The 20,943-nt window shown below is 52.9% G+C and overlaps 1 protein-coding gene across 1 annotated transcript in view; it reads left to right on the top strand.

The window, feature by feature from the left end:
• MYOM2 (myomesin 2) overlaps positions 1-20,943 on the top strand; it is a 67,072-nt gene that overhangs the window by 12,926 nt on the left and 33,203 nt on the right. Inside the window, exons 7-13 of the mRNA XM_018042110.1 lie at positions 5,034-5,122; positions 5,208-5,258; positions 5,962-6,126; positions 9,775-9,936; positions 12,568-12,709; positions 14,875-15,074; positions 15,663-15,716. Of these exons, the coding sequence (XP_017897599.1) occupies positions 5,034-5,122; positions 5,208-5,258; positions 5,962-6,126; positions 9,775-9,936; positions 12,568-12,709; positions 14,875-15,074; positions 15,663-15,716 (863 nt within the window). The remainder of the gene's footprint in view (positions 1-5,033; positions 5,123-5,207; positions 5,259-5,961; positions 6,127-9,774; positions 9,937-12,567; positions 12,710-14,874; positions 15,075-15,662; positions 15,717-20,943) is intronic.

The following is a 20,943-nucleotide window of genomic DNA, read 5'->3' as shown; positions in this document are numbered from 1 at the left end:
GGTTAGCAAAGTCAGACACGAGTGAAGCGACTAAGCATGGGCACATACACAATAAATACAGATGCGTGAGAGACAGTGAAGTTCACCCCTGTTCCCAGCGTCTGGGGTCAGTATTCTGGTGCGTTTACAGCACTGCTGTTTCTCTTATGCGACACTCACCCTCCATGCATACTTCAATTTTTTTTTTTAACAAAAAGTGAAATTCTGCTGTTCATTTTCTTTCTGCTTTTCTGAATACATAGCTTTACAAAAAGATCATAACATTATGCAGGTTAATGAGGACAGAGGCTAACAAGCTGCAGTTAAGGTTAGAGTCTGTGTTGAGTCATGACTTTGTTTCTCTGAAGTAAAGCTGAGGCTGCTTAGAACAGCTGGAGGCCCCAATGGCACTGTTGACTGAGAACCTACTGTGTGCCCCGCACTGGGAGCTTGGGATAAAGCAACCAGAAGCTGGCTTCTTGACTTGGAGGTCTAGCAGACGGAGGTGAGCTGTGCACGTCAGGAAAGGAGAATCAGGTCAGGCTGACCTGGGCACCCAGATCCACACATGCAGCCTGGCCCTGGGGCGGGTGTTAGCTGAAGGGGCACATCTTTGGGGAGAAGCCGTCTAAGGGCCAGGCCTGCAGGTGATGGAAGAGGGACGGGGGCTCCCAGGAGGGGCACTGCCCTGGGGCTGCAGCAGTTGGCGGGCATTGCAGAGCAGGAGGGCAGAGACGACCGCCCCTACCTGAAGCCATCCTGCTGGGACCGTGGCTGCTGTTGGGCACAGGGGGGAGGGCAGGTCTGACGGGTCCCCGAGAGTCACTGCTGCAAGTGGCAGGAGGGTGGGTGGGCAGTTTGGCCAGAACGTAGGGAAGATGGCAGCACGTGGGCAGGTGGACGGGGGAGTGAGGAAGGGTTTCGAGAGTGGAGCAGGAGGGTTTGTGATGGAGTGGCCAGGCAGTCCCATGTCCGCTGGGGTGTGGGCGGCTGAGGGATGGTGGAAGCCGGGCATCCATGCTCCTTCGAGTCCTAGAATTTCCGAAAGTGTCCACAGGCAGTGAGCCATACAGTTTATGAACAGGGAGAGGGGCCAGCCGCTGTTTAGAAGAGTGCTTTAATTTCAGGTGACTTTTCTCACCTGGGGTGCCCTGGGACTGCTCGGGGTGAGCTTGAGGGAGCAACTGCTTCATTTCAAAGCTGTATTTTAATCATTATTTTGAAAAGAGAAACAAATTCCCTTTCTAAAGTATGTGTATGTTAGTTAATCAGTTGTGTCCGACTCTGTGCGACCCCCTGGACTGTAGGCCACCAGGCTCCTCTGTCCATGGGATTCTCCAGCAAGAATGCTAGAGTGGGTGGCCTTTCCCTCCTCCAGGGGATCTTCCTGACCCAGGGATGACACCTGGGTCTCCTGAATTGCAGGTGGATTCTTTATCATCTGAGCCCCTGGGGAAGCTCTTCTTAAGTATGAAAAGGTCCCACTCAGCCTCATGCGGCAACTTTTCATAGTGATTCTGGAATAAGAGAAGCTTTGAACCAGGGGAGCTAAATCAGTGAGGCCCCAGTATACCCGGGGATCCTCAGATAGACTTGGTGTTGGCATCAGCTTGCAAGTAGCCAAGGAAATGGGGACAAGGACATTCCCGAGACTAACGTTTTTCGCAGTGTTCTTACCCGTGTGGGGACATTCTTAGCAGCTGAAATGAGCATATTCTCCAGAAGAAGGGCCGGGAGGTCCCACACACGACAGCTGCACTCAGCTGTTCATTCCAAACTGCTGAGCTGCCATCATCTGACCCGCGCCCTGTAGGTGTGGGAGAATGTGCCTGCTCCGCGCCGCCCCGCCGGGAGCCAGCCCCGCCTTCTCTTACTCAGTGACATTTGCTCCTATGAATATTTTTTGGCTGCTGCTGCCAGATTCTTGAAGTGCCGAAAAGGAAGCTTCGTCCCCTTCGGTACTGTTCGAATTGAAGCTGTAATTGACACGGTTTTACATGCTCATAAGACTTTCTCTTGGGACTCACAGGGTGAGTTCTGTTTCTTCAAAGAATTTTCATGCTGCTGCCGTCTTGGTTAAGGCGCTCAGAACATCACGTATTGTGTTTCAATCTGACCCCAACGCGCCCCACTCCTTGTAGGGCGACTCCAGGGCTGGCCTCTGCTCGCGCTTTATTTTTAGACTTTGATATTCAAATTCTACTTTGAGTGAAAATTTAAATCCCATGTCAACACCGCTTAGAGTTTGAGGACGTGGGCCTCGATGACCCAGAAGAAATTCATGTCCTGCTTAAACGCTCGTCTGCCCCTCTTTAAGATAGACAAGGAGCTTCCTTGGTGGTCCCGTGGCTGAGACCCCACACTCCCAGTGCTGTGAGCCTGGGCTCAATCCCTGGTCAGGAAAATAGATCCCAGGTGCCGCAGTTAGGAGTTTGAATGCCACAACCAAAGATCCCACGTGCCGCAGCCGAGACCTGGCGCAGCCAAGCGAATAAGTAAATATTCAAGTAAACCCAAATGGACCACGTTGGACTTCCTGGTGAGCCGGTGGTTAAGACTCTGGCCTTCCACTGCAGGGGGCACGGCTTTGGTCTCTGGCTGCGCAAGTTCCACGTGCCCCTTGGAGTGACCCCCTCAAAAAAATTAAAATAGATAAGGTTTCTTGCCTGGGGTAGCTTTGGGAACACTTCAGATCGAGGCTTTGGGATGCAAAAGTGCCCCACAGACGTTTGAAACAACTGAGATGGAAGGAACCCTGCCTCTGTGTGCCCTGGGATGTCGTCCAGATAGAAAGGAAGCTTCTCTACCCCTTCATCACTTGTGTGTGGCTTCTGACAGTCTCAAATTAAGACTCCCCAGAGTCTTAAAGACTGGAGGCCCCTGGCTGTGGTCAGGCGTGCGGGTCTCCAGGTGACCTGTGAATGAAATTTCCACTGGGGCGTGGTCCCCTCTGAACACTCCGTCCTGCACGCCCTGGCCCTGCTGTCTGCCCCTTCACGTGGTGCCGCTGTGTATGAGGCTTCCTGCGGCCCACCCCTGCACCGGAGCCAAGAAATACATATGGGCACCCCCACACGCCCGAGTGCTTATTTATCATCTGTATACATTCCACTGTGTTTCATGGAGGTGAAACGTTTACAGAGACAAGTCTAAGAAGAAAGAGATGAAAGTAACCAGAGTTCCGCCCTGCCCCCTGTGCTCCCTCAGCGGGCGTGCCTGCCCGGGGCCCTCTGCACTGAGTCAGCAGGTCTGGGCACTTGCAGGGGGCGTGGACTTCTGTCCACATCACACGGTCCGTGGAGCCTCTGTACTGGATAGGTGCGTGCGAGTGGATGCACAGGCCTTCTGTGTACCAGGACCCTGGGTCCCAGGCGCCCTCTCCCAGGCCCGGTCCCTCCTGCTAAGCACCAAGTGCTGGCTGGTTACTTGACCTGCGTTGCCACTAATGCAATGGGGAGCTCTGCCCCGCGTCCTAATTCTGTGAATCAACCGAGGAAGAGCTCAGACTCCGGCAGGAGACGCTGTTGTCCAGGTGGGCTTGGCACCTGGGGCTGGATGGAACCTCGTGGAGGTGGGCCAGGGTTCCTCTGAGTGTTCTGAAATACGCTTTCCTTTTGTTGGTAAAGAATCTGCCTGCAGTGCAGGAGACCCAGGTTCAATCCCTGGGTCGGGAAGATCCCCTGGAGAAGGAAATGGCAACCCACGCCAGTATCCTTGCTTGGTAAATCTCATGGACAGAGGAGCCTGGTGGGCTGCAGTCCATGGGGGTCGCAAAGAGTCGGGCTTGACTGGGCGACTAACACTTACTTACTGTTGGAGCCACTGTGTACTTTTTGGTCAAAGAAACTATTTTCAGCCCCAGGTGGAATAGAACACGCAATAAAGTTAAAGGACTTCTGAAGGACCGGTTTGTCTCTGGGTCACTGCGTGCTTGAAGTGTGTAAACGTGACACTGGAGTAAATGTTCTCCGTGCTTCTGTCACTGTGCGTGTGACGCGCACGCTTGGAGAGGCGGCAGAAGGCAGAAAACTGAAGATTTCAGGATTTTGTGTGTGTTTACCTGGCTTCTTAGAGACTCTGCTTTCTCTTCATAGTAATAGGGTAACAGGACTCTCTTGCCTGGCACTTGAGACTTTCATGCAAGATAGCTGATGAAAAATGACCAGCAGAGTGTGTATATGCTAAGCTGCTTCAGTCGTGTCCAACTCCTTGTGACCGCGTGGACTGTAGCTACCAGGCTCCTCTGCCCATGGGATTCTTTAGGCAAGAATGCTGGAGTGCGCTGCCATGCCCTCCTCTAGGGCATCTTCCCGACCCAGAGATCGAACCTGTATCTCTGGTGTCTCCTGCGTTGGCAGGTGGATTCTTTACCACTGGCGCCACCTGGGAATCCCAACCAGCAGAGTCTGCATTTAGTTTAAGTGCTCGCCTCCTCTCGACTCTGACGTTTCTGGGGGAAGCTGGTGGGAAGACGGTGCAAATCCAGAAAATAAGCTTCAACTTGTGTGAGATGGACATGGGGTGAGAAGCCCCTCCCCGATAAACTGGGGTCTGTGGTGCCCGGGTCACTGTCCTTCGCTGAGCACACGTCCCCGTGATTCTTCAGACCCCAAGGCCTCGGGCAGGTTCAGTTCAGGCACCCTGGTTACACCCGCCAGTGGGTGCTTTGGGGTCTACACAGGGGCCCCCTGGTGGGGAGGGAGTGGGGGTGATTCTCCCCGAGGCTGAGGCCCTTGGAGCTGCCCCATAACAAGACAAAACCACAGATGCAGCAGGTAGGGAAACAGAACCAGAGGGAACACAGGCTCCTCCTCGAGGCTGAAACTCGGGGTTTTAGGAAGGGCCAGTACATATTTTTCCCTGCAAAGCCAAGGCATAGTGTGTGTAATGAATACCTCATTCCGAGGACAAGCTGGCATTGTTCTTAAACAAATTGCTCACGGACGAGGGATCCAGGTCACCCGAGCCGCTCTCGAGGAAGGCTGTGCTTGCGTCCGGGGCCGAGCAGGGCGGTCCCAGGGCACTGTCAGGACCGCATCTGGCTCTTCCCCCAGGGCCGACTTTGACGACACCGCGACCTACTCGGCGGTGGCCACGAACGTGCACGGACAGGTGTCCACCAATGCGGCAGTGGTGGTGAGAAGTGAGTGTGCTCTCGGGGTGCGTGGGGGCTGCTCCCGCCTTCTCTCCCCTTTCTCGCCCGCCGTGACCGCCCGGCTGTCTTGCAGGGTTCCGGGGTGACGAGGAGCCGTTCCATTCGGTGGGGCTCCCAATTGGATGTAAGTTGATTATTTTCCTATTTGTGCAGAAAAATGTATCCAAATATTTTCTAAGCATCAGATGTTTTCTAAAACCGTGTTCCAAATGGCCCTTTCTCCCGGTTGGGGTCCGTGGGCTGACAGTTGCTGCAGGGACCCGGGGCTCAGGATGCTACGACTTGATGGGCTGCACACGTCTTGGGGCTGGTGCAGGATTTAGACCCCTTATTCTTGCACGGTGCTCAGAGCACACACGCCCTGCACACTCTGATTCTCCCTCCTCCTTTGGCACAAATGTCCAGATGTGACTCCACGCTGGTTTTCTGGTTCTTCAGAGGTGGCTGAGTCCATGCAGACATCGTAATGAACATCACACATGGGCTTGCACATCAGACTCTTCCTTCCCCCAGTGCCGGAGGCTGGAGGTCCCAGGTTGAGGTGCCCACTGAGTGGGTGAGGCATGCTGCATCCTCCCTGAGAGGAGACAGAGGGCTCTGGTCTCATCCTCTTCTTACGAGGGCATGCATCCCGTCCAGGGTCCCACCCTCATGACCTCATCACCCACAGACCCCCAGCATCGTCACACAGGAGCTCTCCCACACGAGACCTGGGGGACACAGGCGTTCTGTCCACTGCTGTCTGTTAGAGGCAGAGGGCACGGGGGTGCTGGGGGACCCGCTCTGCCTGCTGGCCTGGCCGTGACTGTGCCCGCTGCTCTGTGCAGTGCCCCTGTCGTCCGTGATCCCGTACACGCACTTTGACGTTCAGTTCATTGAGAAATTCGGAGTCACCTTCCGGCGGGAGGGCGAGACCCTCACTCTCAAGTGCACACTGCTGGTGACGCCAGACCTGAAGCGCGTGCAGCCCAGGGCCGAGTGGTACCGAGACGGTGAGTGGCCGTGGGCTCATCCTGGGCCTTGCGGGTGGATGTGAGCTCCGAACCTGGCGCTGACGTGGCGATGTCTCCGCCTTGGTGACGGGGGCAGAGCAGGCGAGCCTGGGCCTGCCGTGACCTTGACCTTCCCCAAAATGCGGTTCATGGGCCCGGAAGAGATGAGGCATCAGGGCTGCTCTCGGTCCACAGAGAGGGTCTCCTGTGATTAGGGGGAGAGAGCGAGGGGTCTGTTTCCATATGTTTTTCCTCGGCTACAGCAGTTGTGAACAGTCACTAGAGCTGACTGTGTGTCTGACTCTTCTGAGGCTGATGACCCAGTTCATTTCATCAGGACTTTTGGAGGGACTCTGGTCAACCCCTTATGCGTGGGTAGTTAAGGCAAGGAAACGCTGACCTCCCCTCCCGGCCTCTGGGAGCTGGCAGGACGGGGAATGGGACCCAGGCAGCCTGGCCCCGGTCTCCACGGCCCCAGGACCCTGCCCCATGCTGCCGCCAGCACGGGCGGCCCTGTGCAGCTGTGTGTGTGCGTATGCAAGCTTGCATATATGTATGTGCAAGCTCGTGTGTGTGTGTATGTGTGTGACTACGTTTGCACTCCTGTGTATGTGTGTATGTGCAAGCTCACGTGTGTGTGTACGTGTGTGACTATATGTGAGCTCTTATGTGTGTGTGAGCTCCCGTGTGTGTATGTCTGTGTGACTGAGCTCCTGTGTGTGTATGTGTGTGAGAGCTCCTGTGTGCGTGTGTATGAGCAGAGTGTGTGACTATGTGTGAGCTCTTATGTGTGTGAGTGAGCTCCTGTGTGCGTGTGTGTGAGCAGAGTGTGTAACTATGTGTGAGCTCTTATGTGTGTGAGTGAGCTCCCGTGTGTGTGTGTGTGTGAGAGCGCCTGTGTGCGTGTGTGTGTATGAGCAGAGTGTGTGACTCTGTGTGAGCTCTTATGTGTGTGAGTGAGCTCCTGTGTGCGTGTGTATGAGCAGAGTGTGTGACTATGTGAGAGTTCTTATGTGTGTGAGTGAACTCCTGTGTGTGTATGTGTGTGTGTGAGAGCTCCTGTGTGCGTGTGTGTGTATGAGCAGAGTGTGTGACTATGTGTGAGCTCTTATGTGTGTGAGTGAGCTCCTGTGTGCGTGTGTGTGTGAGCAGAGTGTGTGACTATGTGAGAGTTCTTATGTGTGTGAGTGAGCTCCCGTGTGTGTATGTGTGTGTGTGAGAGCTCCTGTGTGCATGTGTGTGTATGAGCAGAGTGTGTAACTCTGTGTGAGCTCTTATGTGTGTGAGTGAGCTCCTGTGTGCGTGTGTGTGAGCAGAGTGTGTAACTATGTGTGAGCTCTTATGTGTGTGAGTGAGCTCCCGTGTGTGTATGTGTGTGTGTGAGAGCTCCTGTGCGCGTGTGTATGAGCAGAGTGTGTGACTATGTGTGAGCTCTTATGTGTGTGAGTGAGCTCCTGTGTGCATGTGTGTGAGCAGAGTGTGTAACTATGTGTGAGCTCTTATGTGTGTGAGTGAGCTCCCGTGTATGTATGTGTGTGTGTGAGAGCGCCTGTGTGCGTGTGTGTATGAGCAGTGTGTGACTCTGTGTGAGCTCTTATGTGTGTGAGTGAGCTCCCATGTGTGTCTGTGTGTGAGAGAGCTTGTGCGTGTGTGTATATGAGCAGAGTGTGTGACTATGTGTGAGCTCTTATGTGTATGAGTGAGCTCCTGTGTGCGTGTGTGTGTGAGCAGAGTGTGTGACTATGTGAGAGTTCTTATGTGTGTGAGTGAGCTCCCGTGTGTGTATGTGTGTGTGTGAGAGCGCCTGTGTGCGTGTGTGTATGAGCAGTGTGTGACTCTGTGTGAGCTCTTATGTGTGTGAGTGAGCTCCCATGTGTGTCTGTGTGTGAGAGAGCTTGTGCGTGTGTGTATATGAGCAGAGTGTGTGACTATGTGTGAGCTCTTATGTGTGTGAGTGAGCTCCCATGTGTGTCTGTGTGTGAGAGAGCTTGTGCGTGTGTGTATATGAGCAGAGTGTGTGACTATGTGTGAGCTCTTATGTGTGTGAGTGAGCTCCCATGTGTGTCTGTGTGTGAGTGAGCTCCTGTGTGCATGTGTGTGTATGAGCAGACTGCAGGGGGAACCTTCTTCACCTCTGGTGGCTGCTCATTTCCTATGGATTCGGTCACAGAACCTCCTGCTTTTATTGGTCCAGGACCTGACACAATGCAAAATACCACAAAGGATCCTATGCCATTCCTGTCCATAAGGTAGTTTATAACCTAGCTGGGAAAATACACAAGGTGGTAAATTGAGGTGTCTGTGAAATATAAGGAGTATCCCAGTAAAGCCTGTGACAATTTGCCAAATGCCTGGTGCTGTCAAATGTAGCCAGGAAACCAGGCTCGTGGTGATGACGGAGAGCTTGATGGAAAAAAGCTGCTGACAGACGAGGCGGCCCTGGGGGGGGCGTGGGCAGAGGAGCTGCCGCTGACCTTGAGGCCACTGCGAGGGTGCTTTAGGTTTGAGGGTGTTGACAGCGGTGATCTTGGTTGGAAAAGGACGGTGTGTCTTATCTTCACGGCCCAGGAGGGTGAGGGGCGGGGAGAGACACGCTTTGTGGTGGCAGAGGAGATTAATCTACGCTTTGTACTTCTGAGTTAGGATTTCAGGTCTCAGGTAAATCCTAAGGTTCTAATTTACCCTTTCTGGAGAGAAGTACAGGGACGTGAGGAAGGGTCTCCTGATATTTCCAGAGGACATTGGCCTGGATGCTAGAAAGTGTTCCCGTGCCTGGGTTGTAAGTTCCGGGATCCCCAGACCACGTGGTGTCACAGTCTTGGCCGATTAGGGCGGAGCAGGCAGGCCCGCTCTGCACTTTCTGGTTGTGGACCGTTAAGGAGTCAGCAGGTGAAGAATGATAGATAAATCCTCATTATTTTATCCTGGGTCTCCCTTGATGCCCAGTGTCGATTGTTTTCCAATCAGTTACGTTTCTTCTCCTGAAATTTGCCTTTTTAGCTCTGTACCCTTTAGGCTGTGGTTTATTGGCACGTTATTATTACTGTCTAAGGAGCACCGTGGGGGCCTCGCGGTACGCTTCCAAGGCTCAGGAGGGCCGCGTGAGACTGTCCTACCTTCCACACGCCGCCAGCCGCGCTCTACTCCACCCTGGGCCGGGCCCGCGCGCCGCTCATCCTGACGTGCGCGCTGTCTTCCGCTCGCCCTGCGTGAACATTGTCCTCCCCTTGCCTTGCTGTGCGCCCTGTCCCCTGCTGCACACTGTCCTCCGCTCGCCCTGCGTGAACATTGTCCTCCCCTTGCCTTGCTGTGCGCCCTGTCCCCTGCTGCACACTGTCCTCCCCTCGCCCTGCCGTGTGTGCTGTCCTCCCCTCGTCCTGCCGTGCACCCTGTCCTCTGCTGCACACTGTCCTCCCCTCACCCTGCCGTGAGCTCTGTCCTCCCCTCGCCCTGCCGTGAGCTCTGTCCTCCCCTCGCCCTGCCGTGAGCGCTGTCCTCCCCTCGCCCTGCCGTGAGCGCTGTCCTCCCCTTGCCCTGCCGTGAGCGCTGTCGCGTGCTGTCCTCCACACGTCCTGGTATGCACACTGTCCTCCGGACGCGCCTGGGCCCTGCGTGTCCCTGAGGCCCGTCTCCTTGCCCGTCTTGCAGACGTGCTGCTGAAAGAGTCCAAGTGGACCAAGATGTTCTTCGGAGAAGGCCAGGCCTCGCTCTCCTTCAGCCACCTCAACAAGGATGATGAGGGGCTCTACACCCTGAGGATCGTGTCCAGGGGGGGGATCACCGACCACAGCGCCTTCCTGTTTGTCCGAGGTGCGCGGGCTCCCGGGGCGGGGAGCAGCGTGATACTCGGTGTGAGTGGCACTGGGGCGGAGGCAGGGCTCGCTGCCTGGGCGCCGATGAGCCGCTGGAATCCGGGGGATGAGTCCTGGGGTGAGCGCCTGCGGTTCAGGGCCACGCCGGGCCGGGGTCTGGGCGGGGGAGGCCAGTTCCAGGCACTTCCCCACTTCCCCTCTGCCACCCCTGAGGCTCGTGACAGCTGAGGATGTTCGCAGGAGGAACCAACCTCAGCACAGGGCAGCCGCATCCTGGAGCGTTCACACAGGGCACACTGTATTGTCCCGATTCATCCTCACAGCAGCTTGCAGGAGGGCCTCGCCCACCCAGGCGTGGAAGGCGGGGCAGAGCTCAGGACACCGCATGCAGTGGGTGAGGCTGTGTATAAAAGAGCGTTTACCTTTAGACACAAGCGTAATGTGTGCATTTACATGTCATATACACGTGCCTATCCTAGAGGCTTATAGGTATACATTCATGTGTGCATGAAGTATAGGTCATATATACATATTTTACATACATTTACATGTGAAATGGATAAAGGGATATACAAAATGGATACAATTGTATGTATAATGTGCATTATATGCACACACACATATATGTACGGTGTATATATGTACACACACATATGTTCATATACCATATGTAATCTAAACTTCGTAACAGTTTTGTAAGGAATATTCTTCCATTTTGTGTGGCAGGCAGAGGCCTGGGCCCTTCTCCAGGGAGGGGGCCCTGGGTGTCTAAGCTGGGGAGGGTCCCCTGTGCTGTGTTGGGGGCCTTGCTCCCCCCACCGAGCCCTCACCCTGCATGGCCTCTGGGTGCACAGGAACCTCAGGCACAGAGCCCCACCTGTCCAAGGCACAACTGACCACCCTCACCCAGGACACCCGCACACTCTATTCTGGGTGGCCAGCGGCCACTCTCCTAACTGGGTCCCCCCGCTCCGTGGCCCTGGAGGCTCAGCCCACTGCTCCCCCCACCCCGCATCCTGAGCTCCTGACTCCTGTACCTTTATGCTCACTCGGGCTCCAGGTTCTGTGTGCCTGGAGTAACCCTCTCCCTACATTATGTTTCCAAACCAGATCAGTTAGATCCACGCATGAAGGAAGGGCTGTACCATCAGAGAATATTTTAGCTTAAAAAAAATGCAAAACAAGTGCAGACACCCACCCTCCCCACCCCCTCAAGACAGTGAGGCTTGGGTTTCGGACATTTCCAGAGCTTTGCCATTTTTATGAGGGTGCCATTACAATGTCCCTTGCATTCTCTGGGCAGACCTCCCAGCAAGATGTTTCACCTCATCAAAGTGCGATACGTACAGTGGACCTGCGATTTCTAGCTTGTGCAGCAGTGCCAGCAGAAAGAAGAGTGTGCATCCCGCGGGGGCAGGGCTGGGGGGCTGACTGTTCTGATGACTCTCGGAGGAGTTTGAATGTGAGAGAAATATTTGGCTGAATGTCAAGAAATCCTTAGATTTCAATGTGCTGAGGAGACAGAACAAGAAACTGTATACACCTGACACTGTTAGGAGGTCCAGTGGCCACAGGTCCCAAGTAAATATGCACGCTGCACCAGGAGATTAAATGCTCAGGGTTTTAATACTGCTAAACAGCTCTGTTGGCCTTCCGAGCTGCTGTAATTAACATTTGGACACAAACGCAATTGCACTGTGGTCATAACTGGCCGAGGAAGGGACACAGGAGTACAGACTCAGATGTGGTCACAACTCACAGGAAAAAATATAAATCTTCAGATCTTGTGAGGACTCTGAAACTCACTTAGACTCTGTCTAAGGTCCTGTGTCCCCAGTGTTCAGAATGCCTCCTGATAATAGTAATATTTCATTGGTCAGTTTTTGACGACCTGACATTGTGTGACAACAGGCCATCAGGAGAAGGGGAACTTCAATTTTGGAGTCAGTTATGGTAAATCATAGACTGAATGTGTGATGGAGGACAGAACATTTTGAGTTTAAAAATCACACATACGGGCACCTGTCTGGTTACCAGCGGTCACAGTCGAGTCATCTGGGTGTCAGCGTTAAGCTAGGGAGCGGAGTGAGCGAGGGGACTCTGGGTTTAGGGGCTGTCAGAGCCTCGGCTGCTCCCAGGCCCCGGCCACCTTCCTCTCCCCGTCCCCCCAGAAGCCGACCTTCTGGCCACTGTCCCCTCCCTTGCCCCCGCAGACGCTGACCCCTGGTCCCTGCCCCTCCCCCCAGACACTGACCCCTGGTCCCTGTCCCCTCCCCCCCCAAGACGCTGACCCCTGGTCCCTGTCCCTTCCCCCCAGACACTGACCCCTGGTCTTTGTCCCCTCCCTCCCAGACTCTGACCCCTGTTCCTTGTCCCCTCCCCTCCCTCCCAGACACTGACTCCTGGTCCCTGTCCCCTCCCCTCCCCCGCAGACGCTCACCCCTGGTCACTGCCCCCTCCCCGCCCAGACACTGACCCCTGCTCCCTGTCCTCTCCCCTCCCCTCATAGATGCTGACCCCCTGGTCCCTGTCCCCTCCCCTCCCCCTCCAGATGCTGACCCCTGGTCCCTGTCCTCTCCCCTACCCCCCAGATGCTGACCCCTGCTCCTTGTCCTCTTCCCCCCTCCAGATGCTGACCCCCTGGTCACTGGGGCCCCAGGCGCTCCCATGGACGTGCATTGCCATGACGCGAACCGGGACTACGTCATTGTGACCTGGAAGCCCCCCAACACGACCAAGGAGAGCCCTGTTATTGGCTACTTCATCGACCGGTGAGTGTCCTGCTCCTCCGGGGCTGGAACGTGCCTGAGGCGAGTCTCCTCCTGGACAGTGGGCACGGGCATCTTTCTCATCTGAAGCGCGTGATGCCCTCTGTGGGTGTAGGTGCTTCATGATGCGGTTGCTTACAGCTCCTGGCTGGGTGGTTGGAAAGTATCACCTCCTTGGCAGGGCCTGGTGAGCCCTTGATTCCTCTGTGTGCTGACGGGGCTCCGTTGCCTGACCACCACTAATCCCAGCCCGCCCCAGGCTGCTTGCAGCCTCCTCAGGCTCTGCTCAGGTCCAGCTGGGGATGCCGCGGGTCCAGCCAGAGGCCCCTGCTCAGCTCTGTCCCTCTCTCTGGGGCTAGAGCCCCGCATAGTGATGTGTAGATGAGGACGCCAGCTCGTTCACACCCAAAGGCCCATCTTCTTGGTTAAATAGTATTTTCTTCTTGTTTCCGAGTAGAACATATTGATGTTCTAATGCACAAAATATTGGGATTTGTCTGAGTAATAACGTGATGGTAGGTCATCTCTGATCCAAAAGGAGTTTTAACTTTCTTGTTCCTTTACCTGGAACGGAGCTCTGATCCTGGGAGGGAGACCAAGGGAAGCTGCGAATTTACTGGAAATGCAATTTATCATCCATTTGCATCAGTGGATGAAATTACAGTCAAAGATCATGAATTCAGAAGTAAGAGAGAAGGGTATAAGCTATTTGGTTATAAGAGGATGGTTCTGGGTAGGAATTTAAGGTTTTGTGTGTGAAATGCATTAGCATAAGGGGGTTATTTCAGAAAAGAGCAAGCAGCTCTTTTTTTTTTTTTTTTGCTTAATATTGGTTAAATTCTCTTCCTCATCCAACATGTATGTCTTGGTCCTTATGTATTGGTTCCATCCTTTGACTTGTTTTCTACATGAAAGCAAAATGGATACAGGCATTCCAGGTCTTTTATCCATATAATACACACCCTATAGCAAAAGAGATTTTCACTAGTTAGTCTAGCCATGGGGTTTCGAAGAGTCGGACTCAGCTGAATGACTTCAGTTTCATTTTTCACTTTCCTGCATTGGAGAAGGCAATGGCACCCCACTCCAGTACTCTTGCCTGGAAAATCCCATGGATGGAGGAGCCTGGTAGGCTGCAGTCCATGGGGTTGCGAAGAGTTGGACATGACTGAGCAACTTCTCTTTCACTTTTTACTTTCACACATTGGAGAAGGAAATGGCAACCCACTCCAGTGTTCTTGCCTGGAGAATCCCAGGGACGGGGGAGCCTGGTGGGCTGCCATCTATGGGGTCGCACAGAGTCGGACACGACTGAAGCGACTTAGCAGCAGCAGCAGCATCCAACAAAGCTATGTGTTTACGTAAAACATGTACCATCAGGGCGAAAATTTGATATGCTAGGGTCAGACTTACATTGTTCAGGGTTTAGGTTGAATTAATAACAGAAACCAAAACAAATCGGGAGATGCTCTCCTGTTGTAATTGTATATGTGTGTATAATGTATGCTGTTGTTGTTATTCAGTTGCCTAGTCATGTCTGACTCTCTGAGCCCCCATGAACTCCAGCACACCAGCCTTCCCTGTCCCTCACTATCTCCCTGCTGCTGCTGCTAAGTTGCTTTAGTCGTGTCCGACTCTGTGCGAGCCTATAGACGGCAGGCTATCCAGGCTCCCCCATCCCTGGGATTCTCCAGGCAAGAACACTGGGTTGCCATTTCCTTCTCCAATGCATGAAAGTGAAAAGTGAAAGGGAAGTCGCTCAGTTGTGTCCGACTCTTCGCAACCCCATGGACTGCAGCCCACCAGCCTCCTCCATCCATGGGATTTTCCAGGCAAGAGTACTGGAGTGGGGTGCCATCGCCTTCTCTGCACTATCTCCCTAAGTTTGCTCAAACTAATGTCCATTGAGTCAGTGATGCCATCCAACCGTCTCATCCTCTGTCGTTCCCTTTTCCTCCTGTCCTCAATGTTTCCCAGCATTAAGGTCTTTTCCAGTGAATCGGCTCTTCACATCAGGTGGCCAAAGTACTGGAGCTTCAGCTTCAGCAGCTGTCCTTCCCATGAATATTCAGGGTTGATTTCCTTTAGGATTGACTGGTTTGATCTCCTTGCATACACGTATTAGACTGATGCAGTTGTTACTCTCTGTTCTGTTTTGTAATCTGAAGATGCGAGGTGGGAACTGACAACTGGGTACAGTGCAATGATGCCCCCGTGAAGATCTGTAAATACCCCGTGACTGGACTCTTTGAGGGAAGGTCTTACATATTCCGTGTGCGGGCTGTCAACAGCGCAGGGATCAGCCGGCCTTCCAGAGTCTCCGAGGCTGTGGCTGCCCTCGACCCTGTTGACCTCAGAAGGTTACAAGGTAGGTCTTTTGGAGTTCAAGGTCTGGCAGGTTTGTGTGGCTTATTCTTTCTCTTTCCCCCAACTTGGCTCTGAGCCTTAAGACAATCCTCAGGGCTGAGCATGGCACAACTGTGGCCCATGGGCTCCGGGAAACCCTCGAGGTCACGTTAGGAGTGTGGACACCAGACTGACATTTACACCTCGAAAGGAAGGTTCTTCATTGTCCTAAGGCTCTTCACTGAAATCAGTTAAACTGGTTTAGAATTAGACTTTTTTTGTCCACTCCTTCTGTCAGTTTAGTGGATAATGAGAGTTGGAAGGTGCTGAAGCCAAGCCCCTCTCTCTCTGAATTTTAATCTCACATGGCTCAGATTCCTCAGCAAGATTGTGTCCTTAACGATGCTCCTTAATGACGTTTGAAGTGGTCACTGCATTGTCCTGAGCTGCATGGGGTCTTGAATCTGGTACAAAGAGCTGAGAAACACTGGCTCTCCTTAAGCCCACTTCCAAAACACCAACTCAGACCACCTCAGCCTAGTGCAGACGCTGTCATCGTAATGCAGAGGCTTTCTGGATTCAGATTCAGCACCGACCTTTCTCTCTGCAGCCGTCCACTTGGAGGGAGAGAAAGACATCGTGAACTACCAGGAGGACCTTGAAGGTGAGGCGCTCGGCACCACTTCGTTTTGGCTGTTTTTGGCTGAGGGGTTTAGGGCTGTGATTAGAGAGTGGAGGGTATGCTCTTCACATGTAAAAATAAAGCTTTTGGGCCCAGCTTAAGGTCACTGAATCAGGAAGATGAGCAGGCAGAGGGTAGGGCTGAGAGAGGAGGTCAGCGGAGTTGTGGCTTCATGCAGGTCATTCCAGCGTCTGCAGGGGCCACGGAGTGGCCTGAGCCCTGAGTCCTGGCCAAAGAGGCAGTCCTTTACCCAGGACTACATGCCTGAACAGTATTCTTTTTTTTTTTTTTTTTTCTTTTAAAGCACAAATTTTATTTCTAGCATTGTAACTAAGAGGGACCAGTTTTCCCATCACACAATGTCCCTGTGATTTGAAAGTTTGCGTCTCCTTTTGAGCACTGGCTTTTCTGAACACTTCTCCTAGATATTCCTCCCTGTTGTAGGAAGATCGATTCGCTGAGGAGGAGAATCCGGCATCGTTAACCTGGGATCCAAAGATTTTGATTGGAATTATGATTACCGTCCACAGAGGACAATGAATGAAAATTTAACCATGAAAACACTAGCTTAATTTGGAGCTTCCATCCAGGGAGATGTACTTCTGAGCTCTTTTTAAAAACAGCCCAGGTTCTTTCCCTGGAGAGCTGCAGAGTCAGAAAGTCAGAGGTTGATTTTCCTATTTGCTCCTCAATCTGCCCCCCAAACACTGTATCTTCTACCCCGTAAAAATTTTCCTTTAGTGTCTCAAAACAAACATTTGTCTCTCAGAGGAACTCCTTGACGAATTTTGGTTAATCCCATGGTAACATTAACATCTCCATTAAAACCTCTTCTTCCAGAAAAATGGAGAAACTGAGAAGGAAGCCCAATAAATAAATAACAAAAGAAAATAACTTAGGAGAGGCTGACAAAATGACCCCCTGTACAACAGAGAGGGGTTTCTGTGGTAGCTCACTGGTAAAGAATCTGCCTGCCAGCAGAGTCGGGCCCGACTTAACAATAAAGCACCACCACCAAACAACTGATGAAAACATAGGTCTTTGAATGAATGAAAATGACCCTGACAATATTAGAACAGATGTTTCTTAGGACACCAGCCTGTACGAAATATGCGTTTTTGACCTGAGAGAGGAAAAAGAAGCTCTTTTTCTTCTAAAGGTATCAGTGAGGGGAGGACTGATCTTAGTTACCCTGAGTGGACACATGAGAGTTTAAATAAGGTAAAAATAACCTAAAATGAAGGGGTGTAAGTTGGCTGGATGGCATCACTGACTCGATGGACGTGAGTCTGAGTGAACTCCAGGAGTTGGTGATTGACAGGGAGGCCTGGCGTGCTGCGATTCATGGGGTCACAGAGTCAGACATGATTGAGTGACTGAACTGAACTGAACTGAAGTTGTTATATAAAGTGAAAGTGAAAGTCGCTCAGTCGTGTCCAACTCTGTGATTCCATGGACCATACAGTGCATGGGATTCTCCAGGCTAGAATACTGGAGTGGTAGCCTTTCCCTTCTCCAGGGGATCTTCCCAATCCAAGGATCCAACCCAGGTCTCCTGCATTGCAGGCGGTTTCTTTACCAGCGGAGGCACCAGGGAATCCCCATAGAAGTTGCTACATAGATGCTGGATATCCAGGATGAAATCTGCACTGTGTAAAGGTCACTGTGAAAAGCGGGTGTGTGTGTGTGGGAAGTAATATTTCCTGACACACTTTCAAAAGCAGGACTGTGCCCCTCTGGGCAGAACAGCTACCTCTTGAAACATAGATATGCATGTTCTGGGGTTGAAACAGCCAGTGATTCACTAACCACCAAATGAAGAGATAACCCATTTCCAAAGACTTGCTTTTCCAGCTGATTCCATGGGAGTGTATCTTACAGACACAGTAGGTCTTCTTTCTAGGTCTTCTAAAACTACAGAAAACACCTTTTGTGTTTTGTCTCCTGTTTCCTCATAAGAAGGCAGGGTTTCATACCAGCTGGTTATGAAGGGCTGAGGCTCAGACACTCAGAGAATCGTTGGAGTCAGTACATTGATACAGCCTGGAGTTCAGCCTCACGGGCCTCAGTTGTTATGTGAGGCTTTGCATGTGGGCACAGGCAGTGTCCATAGTCTGGAACAAACCAGGTGTGAAACAAAGACACTTACACAGGGATCAGAGAGTTCATTTGCTTGCCTTTCTCATTTTAAACAATGAATACCTCTTCCAATCTATAAAAGTCTTTAGCGAGAGAAAGAAATGCCATGATGTTTTCAAGGAAACCATTTCTGGGTTCAAAATGGGCTATGAGGAACTTCTTCCTTTTCTACCCATATCTCTTTTCTTCATCTAAGCTGAACTTTCTTGGCATTGCTTTAACTAGAAAAGTGCTGGCAAATGCCATTTGTTTTAATGAAAAAAAAAAGTTATTTTTGTTGGCTAACAAAGTGCTCTTCTGTTAGTTCAGTGTATTTTTTATGTTTATTGTTTAGCTAATTTTTATCGAATCATTTTACTGTTGGTTACTGTCTTCCTGCAAACATTTAAATTAATATCTATGCTCTTCTCTTAATATCATCTAGCTTTTGCAGCCTTTCTTGAGTGGTTCCCTGGAAGAACAGATACTTCATTCTTAGAAAGATGAGAAGAGGCTCTTGCAGAAAGAATGAGATTGTTTCTGTCCTGCTAATTGAACGTCCAGGCATTCACTGCACTGTCCTGGGCCAGGTCATCTGTAGCCCGCAAGCTGAGCTCATCCTTTGCTCTGAATGCCGCAGACTCATTTACAGTCGTTCATTCCTGAATCCTGTCTCCTTGGGTGTTCTAAAACTTCCCAGTAAACTTTATGTTTCACTGACAGCTGTGGAGGCTGGGGCTTCGCTGGGTCTACAGAACAGAAAGCCAGAGTTGGAGTCTGGAGACCTGGGCTGGGCCGCTGGTGGGCTATGTGATCCCAGGCAGGCGCTGGGTTTTCCCGCGTCCCTTCCTGGGCTGCCTTTGCACGTCGCGTGTCTGTGTTCACCGGTGCTCACGTGACTCCTCAGAACAGCCCAAGAGCAGGCTGTGATGCTCAGGCACGGCTGCGGGCTGATGGCTGCCGCCATCACCACTGTGAGCACACCCCCTCTTCTGTTTCGCCTCCATCTGCTTCTCTCTCTCTGAGGTGCCTCTCTGTGGTTGGAGGGTCAGTAACAGACCTCAGCTTCTGTCCATGGTGCCCCCTTGGCTCCTGGGGCCATGTAGAGACCCCTCCTCCTCTGCCGGTCTCAGGGGCTCAGGCTGGTGCCAGGGGTCTGGATGACAAAGTGTGCTGCCCCGATCGGGGACTCCCTGCTGGCAGGGAGGGTTCTTCCTTCTTGCCCGGGCTCAGACCAGGTGCTTCTCACTGCACATCCCTCTGGGCCCTCAGGGCTGGCCGTGCGGGAGGGGCCCGTCTCCACTGTCTCCCGTGCTCCCGCTGCGGCGTCATCTGCGTGGCTTCCATCCGTCCTGCGGTTTGTCCCTGTGCTGTCCCGTGCTTCTGAGACGAGCCGGGACTCAGTTTGGAAGCGAGGCTGTGTTGCCGGGTTCGGGGTCTCTCTGGGTGAGGATGTAGCAGGTGGGCCCGGGGGCCCCGCTCTGCCTGCATACTTGGCATCTTCTGGACAAACTCTGGCTCCTTGTCTGAAACCCAGCCCACTTGCCAGACACTGCCGGGTAAGACCAGGTTGTGCCTCGGCGTCCTGTAAAATGTGATGAGCTTGGTCTAAGGGCTCTTGATGAAACAAACCCAGGCTTGTGTGTGCTGTTTCTTGTATGCTGTTTCTATGCAGCCGGGCAGCTCCTTGCCGGCAGCCGAGTCTGGAGGGAGCAACTGGATACTGAGCAGGGCTCTGAGATGTCCCCGGGGATGTCTGAACCTTTTTAATCATGTGCTAATCTAATCAGAAGCTCGTAATATTTTGTATCGCAGTGACTGGTGCTGTGGGTCTGGAGAGCCTCCACTCCTTACAAGAAGTTCTCATGTCCAAACATAACACCACTGACACCTAACGTTTTATTAGAGAGAGACGTGGCAGAACAGAGGTAGTGGGCTGCTCTGATGCAACGTTCTATTATGGCTGCTTGCTAATGGATATCACACGGGAATGTCAAGTATACAGACCTGGAAGGCAGTGCCTGTGGTGTGGACCAGACCTACCCGGGAAGGTGGGGGGAAACCACATGCTTTGCTAGTTGATGTATAGTCTCAGTGCTTTGAGGGCGTCATGCAAGGAAACCAGCAGAGAGGCCCCCACTCCCTGCTGCAGAGCACGGTTGCTCATACCTTTTCTGCATAGACTCCCCTCCCAGTTAGAGCTGCATGTCTGGTTAAATGCCCTATTTCTTGGGCTTCTCAGGTGGTGCTGGTGGTAAAGAACCTGCCTGCCGATGCAGGAGACAGACACAGGTTCAATTCCTGGGTCGGGAAGATCCCCTGGAGGAGGGCATGGCAACCCACTCCAGTATTCTTGCCTGGAGAATCCCATGGACAGAGGAGCCTGGTGGGCTACAGTCCATGGGTTCCAAAGAGCTGGACTTGACTGAGCGTCTGAGCACACACGCACGCCCTGTTTCTTCTGGGTGAACCCTCCCCTCCCACGTCCAGTTGAAATTCTGGATGAGCTTTGGATTAGATTCTGTTCTTACACACTGGCTTATACTGGGAACAAAAGTACTTGGATGATCTTCACCCGATCATTACACTTTGGCTCTGGAGAAACAGTTCTTGCCATTTACTGACTTTCCCAAAATAGAAATGGAGCAAAAGCTGACACTGACACTTGAGTCCTTCAGGGCCTGTGAAGCAGCTGAGGGGCCTGCTCCAGGATGGGCTGGCGGAGCGGGGGTCCTGCTCCAGGATGGGCCGGGGGAGAGGGGCACCTGCTCCAGGATGGGCTGGGAGAGCGGGGGTCCTGCTTCTGGATGGGCTGGGGGAGAGGGGTGCCTGCTCCAGGATGGACTGGGGGAGCGGGGGTCCTGCTCCAGGATGGGCTGGGGGAGAGGGGTGCCTGCTCCAGGATGGGCTGGGGGAGAGGGGCGCCTGCTCCAGGATGGGCTGGGGGAGCGGGGGTCCTGCTCCAGGATGGGCAGGGGGAGCGGGGGTTCTGCTCCGGGATGGGCTGGGGGAGCGGGAGTCCTGCTCCAGGATGGGCTGGGGGAGTGCGGGTGCTGCTCCGGGATGGGCCAGGGGAGTGGGGACGGGGTGC

This window comes from Capra hircus, chromosome 27 (genome assembly GCF_001704415.2).
Source record: "Capra hircus breed San Clemente chromosome 27, ASM170441v1, whole genome shotgun sequence".
NCBI classification, from domain to species: Eukaryota; Metazoa; Chordata; class Mammalia; order Artiodactyla; family Bovidae; genus Capra; species Capra hircus.
Note: the sequence above shows the minus strand (reverse complement) of the source record. Positions and strands in the feature narration are given on the sequence as shown.